This window comes from Lycorma delicatula, chromosome 4 (genome assembly GCF_047948215.1).
Source record: "Lycorma delicatula isolate Av1 chromosome 4, ASM4794821v1, whole genome shotgun sequence".
In the NCBI taxonomy this organism is placed as follows: Eukaryota; Metazoa; Arthropoda; class Insecta; order Hemiptera; family Fulgoridae; genus Lycorma; species Lycorma delicatula.
This window is the reverse complement of record NC_134458.1, coordinates 6,335,469-6,347,210: the sequence shown is the minus strand read 5'-3', so window position 1 is coordinate 6,347,210 and position 11,742 is coordinate 6,335,469. Positions and strand designations below refer to the sequence as shown.

General features: G+C 29.3%; 1 protein-coding gene across 7 annotated transcripts in view; it reads right to left on the bottom strand.

Annotated features, from left to right (window-relative positions):
- Positions 1 to 1,359: 1,359 nt before the first annotated feature.
- Positions 1,360 to 11,742, bottom strand: part of LOC142323067 (solute carrier family 26 member 6-like) — a 169,606-nt gene continuing 159,223 nt past the window's right edge. For all 7 annotated transcript variants that reach the window (XM_075362207.1, XM_075362208.1, XM_075362211.1 and 4 more), the window contains one exon: positions 1,360 to 6,798. In XM_075362207.1, coding sequence (XP_075218322.1) covers positions 6,680 to 6,798 — 119 coding nt within the window. In that variant the 3' untranslated portion in view covers positions 1,360 to 6,679. The remainder of the gene's footprint in view (positions 6,799 to 11,742) is intronic.

Genomic DNA, 11,742 nt, shown 5'->3' with positions numbered 1-11,742 from the left:
AAATCACTTTGTTGACTTCAGAAAGATTATGATACACATTTTAATAAAATTAACTTGTTTGACTTATTTCTCATTGTTAATTTAATTGCAGTATCAGAATGTATTTTAGGAAATATAAAGTATTCCAAGAAATTGAAGTCCCTATTTTTTCAAGTGCCTTGATAAGGAACTGTTCATAATTTCATAATAATAACAATGAGATCGCACAATATGCAATTCAATTGCACAATGAGCAATTGATAAGCAGATCTCACAATGAGATCAATTCATATGCTTAGAACAGAATTCATAACCACAGAGTGTCAAAAGGACCTTGAATGTTACTGGCCCTGAAAAGGACTGTTGGTTAAGTTGCTGCTGAGGTTGTGAGTAGTGGTGGCTGACATCAACCTCAAAAGATAGGGCATGATAAGAGCTGTTTGGTTTAAGCTCCCAGAATGGATGGTCAGATCAGGAGTGTTAAATTCAAACCTATTTTTAAAATCTATTCAGTCAAAGAAACTAAAATTAAAGAGGTAGCATTCATTCTGATGGATTTTCATCTGTCATTCAAATATTTAGATGATGTTCCTTTTAACAATCATGACTGTATTTATAGTAATATTAAATATAAAATGCATAAAAGGTTGAGCATGTTGTTCTGTCATTAATGTTAAAAAAAAATCTTATTCTAATATATGAAATAGATGACTGATGCTGACTAGCAAATGCCTAATTTACTGAAATTGAAGAGTTTGGTTTGCCGTTTCCAACGGTCAGCATGCTAGATTCTAGATCACAGTCTTAAGTTTGATACCAATGAAGATCTGGTTTTTTTTCCACCTCTAATTTTATCTGTCTCGTCTTTCTTGTTAAATTATATTTATAACATGTCTACAGTTATAATAAATAATAAAATAAGATAATAATAAAAATAATAGAAACTTATAAAAGTGATTGGAAAGGGAAGAAGTCCACTTCTTTTTAATAGCCCCCCAAAAAAAAAGAAGTGGTACAAGCTGGAAATGCAAATTCTTTATTTTGTGTCAGAATTGATAATATATGATGAATACAATAGGTAATACATTTTGAAATCTTTGTATTTCTAGCTGTACTATGTCTTTGAATAATACATCTCATAAGGAACTCCTGTACTGAAAAACAAATGTCCCAAATGGTTTTAAAATCTGGATCTACCAACATTAATTGCACTGTAATCTTGATTAACCCTAATAGTTGTCTGTAGAAAATTATTAACAATGATGGTCATCTGTGATCTAAATTGATTAACATAAAGAACGATGGCTAGACACTTTATCTGAATAAATTCAGTTTAAAAAAATATTAAAAACATATAAGTAAAAGGTTATTAAAAGAAAATTTGTATTACTAAAGAAATTATGTATTTATTAAAATAAAAATAAAAACAACAAAAGTTTAAGTACTAACAGAATCCAAGTAGATGGGTCATTTAATAATTAAACAGACAAATAGCTGTACAGCAAAAATGCCTTATTAAATAAATACAATTTTTTGTCTACTTTTCCACATAATCCCCACCAAGTTCTCTGCATTTGTCCCATCTTTTTATGAGTCTTCTTATCCCCTCAGCGAAGAATTCGTTACCTTGATCTCAAAGCCAGTTTTGTAATTTTTTCTTTACCTCTTCATTGTCGTTGAACTTGATGCCACACAAAGCTGATTCATCGATTCATCTGATTCATCGGATCAAACAAATAAACGTTTGAAGGGGCAAGGTCAGGTCAAAGGAGCTGTAAGGAAGATGAGGTAAGTGCTCCCAACCCATTTTGCCAATAGTTTCCAACGTCAGTTGTGCCGTATGAGGTCAAGCATTGCCTTGAAGAAGAAGCATGCCTTTCCTTTGCCATACCAGACAGTTCCTCTTCAATGTAGGCTTCAATTGTGACTGAGTAGTACAGGCTGTTGGTAGTGTGTTGCTCCTCCAAATAATCATACAAAATCAGACCATTGGCACTTCAAAAGATGATTTAACATGACCTTACCAGCCGAAGGTTACGTTCTGAATTTGTTACAAACAGGTGATTCAGGGTGTTTCCACTACATGCTTTGATGCTTGGACTCTGGCTCAAAATAATGTATCCAAGTATCATTACAGGTAAAATCTTGTCCAAAAATGTGTCATCTTCGTTACTGAAATGATTTTTGAGTTTAGTGAAAATGTGAAATCTCTCGGCTTGTGATGAATGATAAGATCTCTGGGAATCCACCTTGCATAAGTCTTATAGTAGTTCAGTTTATTACGGAATGAGTTGTGCCAACATTTACTCAACATTTTTCAGCAATTTGTTCACTTCAAGTGGTTGGTCTTCTTGGATAAGTAAATCAATACGAGAATCTACCGCCGAGGTATTACACTACTACTAGATACCCAAAGCGGTGCTCGTCAATCACGCTTTTGCGGCCACTTTTAAAACATTTCCACCCATGTGTAAATCTTGCACGATTCAGGCAACTACTGCCATATTGTTTGTTCATCTGAGAGAATATTTCTGATGGTTGTACACTTTCCGAAAGTAAAAATTGAATCACAGAACGCTGTTCTTCAAAAGTACTTTCTTTGAGCGGACACGGCATCATAACTACGACTTTAGAGGTTATGTTTACATAAATATTAATCGAACATCTGACTAACAATTTTTTCAAGGTTGCCAACTAACACTTACAAAAGATTAAATTGCCTGCATTAACCGTTTCCTTCAATAAAAATGTTTGTCTATTTAATTATTGAATGATCCTCGTATTAAGAGATTTTTTAATTCCCTGATAATTCCTGATATTTCAACTATTTTCAGATACAAGGCATTCTGAATAAATACTTACATTATAATCATTCTCTAGATTATGTGTTGCCACAGCAACTTTAGAAGAGCAAATATGGAACCAGCCACCTGTTTAAGTTTTCAGTTGCATCACGATAATATTTACATTTTATTTTTTCTTATTTTTATAAAATATAATAAGAAAAAAATCTTGTATAATTAACTAGACATCCATATATTAAGGACTTACACATTAAGTCCTTAATTATTACTGTCATTAATATTATTTAAGGACTAATAATTACTCATTACAGTTATATATATTATGCATTAAAAGTAAAAACTATATTCTTAATCAATTAAACTATTCACTAGTTAACTGATTAAACTAAATCAATTACTGGTAAATGTCTCTTTCTATATTTTTATATATATATATATATATACACACACACACAGGTGATTACAAATTGCACATCAATCTCTCAGGAGATGATTCTATAGCCAAAAATAATTATAATTGTAATAAGAGAAAAAATATAAATATATGTCAGAAAAAGGTTCGTCAGGGAGTTTCAACTTGCAAAAAATTTAGCCCTACTTTCTGCTCCCTCTGTGAAATTAAACTGTACTAAAATTCTTGGGGTACAAGTCAAGAGTAAAATTGATGCTTTCTTACAGTTTTTATCTATGAAACTGATAAAAGTGGTTTCCAGACCTGTATCTCACTTAGGTTTTAAGAAAAACAGGAGAAAACACAGAAAGGTTTTGTCAGAAAATACACCTTTTTAGGTTCGGAATAAAATAACTTTGTTAATTTACCATTAAACAAATAAAAATTTCAACTTAACTTTGTAGAGAATTTAATTCTGAGAAAATTTATGTAAATAATATTTATTAAAATTAAACGTAAATTTGAGAAGTTCAAATTTAATTAGAAACAAAACACACAAACTGGATTGGAAAAGTGATACGATTTTAAACAGAACAATTTACATACAAACATTAAAAAATACATTTGAAAGATATCCTTCTAAAACATATTAACAATTTTTTTTCATAGGTTGGCAATAACACCTGATCAACAATTAAGTTTAGCGTCTAGCATTTGAATGTTCATTTGAGTGGTGTTTGTGCTGTTATTGTTCGGTCAGTCATTCACAGTGGGTGATACTACACATTTGTTTTCATTTGGAGAATTGATGAACATGTTGTTAATTCATGGTAAACTAAATAAAAATGGATTGGCTGCTGTGCATAAATATACTATAGTTTAATACAGTATATGCTGGATGACAGCAATGTCATCCAGCAGCATCTCTACTGGTACGTCATTTCTGTTGCTATCAGTTTGCTTAATCTGACTTTCAAAAATAAGAAAATTATTCATCTTAGAAATCTGGTTCTATACAGCTGAATAACTCTCTTATAATTATACTTCACCGCTTTTAACTTTATTCATAACATCCACTTCATCCCTCCCATTGATTGTCATATTTATTTCCAAATGTTTAAATTCATATAATGTCAAACTCCCTGATGATGTTTTCAAATCTCTTCCTTTTTACCCAACATTCATTACTGTGTTACTGTGTCTTACTTATTAACTTCCTATCCCCAATTCTTATATTCTGCTATCATACTTTCAGTCATATCCAAAATATCCTTTTTATCTTTAACCATAATAAGTTTGTCATCTGCTGATTCTATAGCAGGTGACAAAGCACAACTTTGTACTAACACAACTAATATTATTAACTAACTAATATTATTGTACACAACTAATACTGCAATAATAATGTATTTATAATTTGCAATAAAGCACTATTCATTAGCTGGTGAAATTTACCAGCTAAAAAGTTCATTACGTTTTTGGAAGTAAATTCATTTATTTTAGTTTTTTAATTTATTTATAACAAAATATTTTCCTTTAATCAGTCTGTTTTCTTCTGATTCTAATATACTTTTCGTAAAAGATAAATTTAATTTGCTGAATAAAGGAACAATTTGACAACGAGGTCTGTTAATTATATATTTATCTTAAAAAACTATTAAGTACGGATAATTTTATACGAAAAGGAACAATTAAAGAATGTCTAGAAATGCTTTGAGTAAGTTAATCTTTTTATCGATGAACTGACGAACACAATAAACAGAATATGTTCATTAAAAGTGATGCATGTATAAATGATTTCTTTTTAGCAACAGCAAGAGTTTCTATTAGTATTAAAAGATATAAGATGTAATGATCTCCTAACATAAACAGGGTAAACAGATGGGTTAAAAAATAAGAGCTTACAGGATAATTTCTTTTAATAAATAGGGAAAAAGTTTATTAAAAAAATATATGGGAAGAGTGGCCCTGAATATACTGTTCATTTTTTAATTACATAACCTACAAACAGAATGGAAAACTTCCATCACTACGTTTATAAAATGTATAAATAATAATAAATAATTTTATAAATTTACTTACATGCAGAAATATAAAGCAGATTAGTGATATTAAGTAAAAATATGTAAAATAGAATAATAGATTGTGAAAGCAGAATTTTAAAAAGTGCTTAATGATAATAGATTATGAATAGTATAGTATTGAAATTTATTATCAGTCCAAGCAATCATTTAGAACCATAAAGAACTTTAAAAAAACTATCAAAAAATTTTTGAAAGTTAAAACTTACAAAGTTTTATAAACATGTCAGAATTATTAGAAAAACTAAATTTGATGAAATATTTTTTTTAAAACTTCTCAGCAGATCGGTTTATAAATTAAATAAAGGTTAAACAATGTGCTGGTTTTAAAAAAATATAGATAAAATGGTCTGTGATAAGCCAATTTCTTTTTAGATAAATCATAGATAATTATTTTTAAAAATACAAATTTGACATAATAGTTTATATGATTTCTCAGGCATAACATTCTAAAACTTAATGATTTTATGGAGGTATTTCATCCCTAAAGAATTTCATAATATGTTTCAATAAATAATAGCTTCTTTTTTTTAACATAAAAAGTGGGTTAGAAAAATCCATGTGGTCCATATTAATTACTTAGTTATTATGGAGGGTTCTGTTCATTAAAAACACGAGCAAAAAACTTGTTGATATTTAGTATAACAATCAGGGTTTCTTATCATGTTAATATGCAATTTATTTCACTGACATATCTAGAATTATAGAGGAATAAATTATTCATGTCTAAGAGAAGTGATAATCATATTGCAAATGATCTTACTTAGAGGCATATATATATATATATATATAAAACAGAAAAAAATGTATACTGTATTGAGGTAAGTTCCAAACACAAAGATTCAGTACAGTAAACATTTTTTTTCATTTTAATTTAATATATTAAAGTGTAAAAACTAAACTGTGATATCTAAAATATTCAGTCTTTAGTCTTTCCTATTATTCCTTTACATCTCTTAATGCTGTATTCTTTTGATTTTGAACCAATAAACGTATACATGACGTAACCAATCACGACGTGACCAATCAACGTATACATTGATTTCCAATGGTAATTTTTTACATTATATTCAAATTTGTAAACATTTTGCCTTTTGTGAACATCTTCCTAATTTTTAGTGAACAATTGATTATTAGTAAATAACTTTGTAAACACAGCCAGTAATTCTATTATAAACAATTTTCATAATGACTGATAAGTACTTCCATATTTTAATGAAATAATAAATTAAGAAAATAATAATATAACATGTAACAATTTAAATACTGTTTTTAACAAAAATCCTGGATGATATTTGGTAACAAAAATATTAAATTACAAGTAGAATAAAAATAAATTATATCTACAAAAATTTACTAATAATAAAATATAATTGCAAACATGAACTACTGATTTACTACTTTTTTTCTAATTTTACAAAACCTTATTTATTTGTATTAGAAGCTTTTGAAAGAAGTATAGCATCATGGATGGTTGGATAAAGTTGTGATTCAGGAAAAGCTTTAAAGAAATCACACTTCTTTAACACCTGATGTACTTTACCTGAAATAAAATTACATCCATCATTAATAAATGCAAATGTACATCAAGTTTATGTGAAATATTAAAAATTAATGCACACACATGCACTTGGGTGTATATATATATATATGGGTATATGCATGAGTACAGTAAAACATTTTTGAATAGACAACCCTTTATGAACCAAAGATCTTCAGTCTAGTGCAGGACTGGCCAATCCATGGCCCACGGTAATATACAACATATTATGTTTTTCTTAAGTATTAGGTATATCAGACTGTATTTTAAATTGCATTAAAGTAATTAAAGAAATACTGTTCATTGTAATTACATTGATTTTGCTGGTTTATATTTCTCACACATAACAATGATCACTGAGAACTTGCAGTTCGCTTGCAATGCCATATGTCATTTTTGTAAATATTCAATTTCAATGGGGTCTGACAGGTTATAAGACTCATTTTTCATTATTCTCCTATTTCTGCTGATGTGTAGTGATTTATAGTAGTAGTGTTTAAGAGTATATACCAGTACTTTAAAGTGCAACAGATATGATACAAAAATACGTAAATACAAAAATATTCAGAAAGTAAAGCATTTAATTCATTCATTTAGATTACAATATTAATATTACATTAATAATTAATTACCATAAGTACTAGTTTAGTTCAGAATCAATAGGCCAGTAAAACGAAAAGAAAGTATGTTGAAAAGGATCATTTCAATACACCTTTTAATACGGGATTTTATTTTTAATTAATCACTGTCAATGTCTGTAGAAGAGTTACCGGTAGTCTCCACATCGCTCTGCCAAAGTGATCATCTTCACTACCATTATATTCATTAGATACTCCGCATTTTTTAAAACTTTTCCTTACTAATTCCATGGAAATACCTTCCCAAACATCTTTTATCCAAACACAAATCTGGTTAAAATCCGGGCATTTGATTCTTCCTGTAGTCGTGAGAAAGAAATTTTCATCAGCCATCCATTTACTGTACAGTTATTTTAATGCAGATTTGAACGGTTCATTAATGCAGACAGCTAGTGGTTGCAATACAGATGTCAATTCGCCTGGAGTTATTACTTGGTCTGTCATACCTTTTTTTAAAATGCCTTTCACTTTATCAGTCTTATGCCCCCGATAACTCTCCATTACTAGCATACTGGTATTTTTTTTATTAAGTAAATATCCTGATCGCTTTTGCCATACACACCTGATCCGATCTAAAATTAAGGTTTCGTCCATCCAACCTGATTCCTGTGCTCTGGTAATAACTCCATTTACCTGTACGGTAGGAAGAGTTTTTCTTTTAAAAACAATGTACGGAGGTAATTTTGATCCATCAGAAGTAATGCAAAGCATAACACTACACCTTTGTTTTTCATTACCACCAGTGCGAATCGTAACACTTTTTTCACCTTTTTTGTTTACGGTTTTGTCAAATGGCATTTCAAAATATACGGGGGTTTGATCGTGTTTCCTATTTGAGAAGGCAAATAGCCTTTATCTTTTCTAAGATTTATTATGTATTTGTGAAAATGTAAAATTTTTTGTTCATAAGCGTCTGGAAGTCGTTGAGAAATGGTTGTCTTTCGTCTTATTGACAAATCATTTCTTGCAAAAAATCGTGTTATCAATCCACATCTTGATTTAAAATCAACTTTATTAAATGATTTAGCGATTTCACGAGCATATGATTGACACATTTCTGTTGTGACAGCATAACTGCATTTCCTTTTTTCCATAATAAAGTCATACATTTTTTTTTCTATGTCTGTGTATTTTGGTTTAAGCCATGTAAAGCCCTTTTATTACCAGTGCTTTTCACCAGAAGTTATTTCTTCTTACGCCAGTCTCGAATGCAGCTTTCATCTACGTCAAATTTTCTTCCTGCTGCCCGATTTCCAATTTTTTCAGCCTCTTCTATAACGCGCAGTTTTTCATTTACCGTAAAAGATCGTAGACGCTGTCCTTTAGTTCTCATTTAAATGCCGTAATTAAAATAAATCACCGTATTAATCTTTACAAGATAAACTAAACAGATAAAATGCACACAACCATTCACATATACAAACAGTACAATGACTATGGTGAATAGACAAGATGACGATGGATAACTGATACTGTAACTGTATTGTCATTAGAATCGGATGCAGCCTATACAGAATGAATCAGTTTTATAAAAATATTGTAACTTCGTTCCTATTGATAATATATGAACAGGATGTTAATAATTAAGGATGTAATCTGTATAAGTGGCATCTGGTATTGATAAACGAAAGCCTAATGTAACTATATTTATGTGATTGAATTTAGGTACTTCTAAGAAAACGTTTACTTTACATAAATTATCCTGGATAAAAACTAAATTTCAAGTAAGCCCCACACCCTTATTTATTCTCTCCAATTCTAAGAAAAAAAGTGCGGGGAGTAATCGAATAAATACGGTAATTCAGTTTTAAAAGACATCATGAAACAAAACAGTAAAAATTTGAAATTTGAAATTTGATGTGGATGTGACAAAATATAAGCTTCTGCTCTTCTCAATCTCAATTAAAAGACCAGCAAAGTATGTCAAGTTCATTGTTTTAACAATCATTCAACATTGTCAAAGCAAGTTATTCTGTTAAAAAATGAAGATGATGACTGGAAAAGATAAAATTTTAAAGTGATTGCCAATCAGTTGGATGTAAATATTAACAACACCAGTGATATATATGTGATACACTGTTTTGATACGTCAATAAAATTTATGTGCTCAAATATTATCTATGATCAAGGAAAATATGCCTGTTCCTGAATTAAAAAATGCAAAGTGGTTGCGAGACTATTTTTTGGTAAAAATTGCATCAATTAAATATGGAATTTCAGGGTCAGAATAGTCTAATTACTGATGCTTGCAGTTTGATTAAAGTAATCCAAATGAAATTATTGTTCGAGATCTAACTTCAAAATAATAATGTATACATTTTTCCATCGTTAAAAGAATGGCATAATAATTTTTCAAAATTTGTTGATGAAATAAGAAAACTTATTTCCTCCGATAATTAAAGACTAAGAATAGCCTTTAATTGTTGCTTTACAGAACTGGTAAAGTATGAGAAAACATTTGAGATGTTCAGCTCTCCATTTGCTGTTGATGTTGCGCTGTTTCAGTAAACTTACAAATCAAATTAACTGACCTACAATGCAACACTGAACTAAAAAATATATACTTCGCGATTCCAAAAATAGAATTTTATAGTAAATACATAACAGCAAAAAAGTTTCATAACATCACATGTTTTGCTCAAAAAACTGTTTGTCTTTGGATCTACAAGTTTTTCTAATATGAAATATAACAAAAAAACAAAAATAATATCAATAACTGATGTAAATCTGGAAAACCAGTTACGGTGTTCAACTATTGAAAAAGATTTAGAAAAATTAAGTGAGCAAAAAGAAATGCAAATATCACACTGAAAGGAATAGCACACTGAAATAGAATTAAAAACTAATTAATATCAGTTTTTAATTTTAAATCAAATTTGAGATATTGTTTGGTTTTGTGACAACTAATAATTTTGATTGTTAAAACTATTTTTATTTTACGTTTATTACCATACAAATACATTTTGGAACTGGTTCAATGAGTTTTCTTTTCATATCTGGTTGTAGTATTGGTTTTTTGACACTTATACTGATAAAACACTTTCAGTGCACCTCTACATTTAAATTAATTACTTACAAAAATAAAAATCAGTAAGTGCAAAATTCATTATAAAACCAGATTTTGAAAAAATATTGTAAAAAATTGCAATTTTTCTTATTTTTGTGCAGCCCTTGGAAAATTTTAGGTTGTCAATGAGGTCTGTGGTGCAATTTGGGTTGGCCATGCTTGGTCTCGTGGATATTAGTTTACTACTTTTAATCGATTAAGAACTGGTGAAGATATATTATTAAAATGTCTTCCTGATAATCCTGAGTTCTGGTTAGATTATCTTCCTGAATGTTAAGTAGATAATAAAAATCAGTAAACTATCCAGTTTTCTCTGATGACTCATAAATTGTCTTTGGTAGGATTGTCTTCTCCCTCTATCATTTTGCTTTCATTACCCTTGATTTCTTCTTCTTTATACAGGTATCATGAAAATCAGGTTCACTAACTCCTTGGATAGACCTGGATTCCAATAAGGTAATGCTTGTAGACTATTTAAGCATTTACAAACTTATGAGGAAATCTCTTATCCAGAAGTTGAAAAAAGGACAGTACTACTGAGGTTAACTAATGGGCAAATTCAGATATCTATTTCCCCTAAACTAATCTTACAGTCATTAATCTGCAAAACTAGTAAGTCTGTGTTGTCGGTTTTAGAAAAAAATGAAGGATAACCTTTTCAGTTTTACTAGCATTTTTATTATGGAAATACTAAAATCTGAGCTAAGAGATGCAAAGTTAAATAGATGGATAGACTTGCTTTTCTTAAGCGCACCCATTTAGTAGCCTTCCTAAGTATAGCGATATCAGTTATTACTATAATAATGTTTTGATGACCAGGTTTCTTCTTGTATGCAGTGAAAAATTCTAACAGTTTGCCAAAAGTTACCTAAAAAAAAATCATTAAAAAATATATGCCTATTTAGGGCATTTAAAAAAGCACTCGCATTTAATATTCTCACATGACTTTTATATATTCAAACTACAATGATGTCAAACGAAACTGTATAAACAAATTTTTATTTTATAAAAGTTAAAAATATTAGATCATGATCATCTTTTGTTCTTAAAATAAAAATAAAAAAGACCTCATTCTACACTATGAAATCTGTGCCCCCAGGGATTGGAAGTATAATGATTTTTTCAAAGAAATATATTCTAGTTTACCGTGTATAAAGACCGTAGTCTGAAACACAGTTTTAAGCTAATTTAGAAAATATACTGGCATATTTAGAAAATATAAGAGATCTCCTCACACTTTTG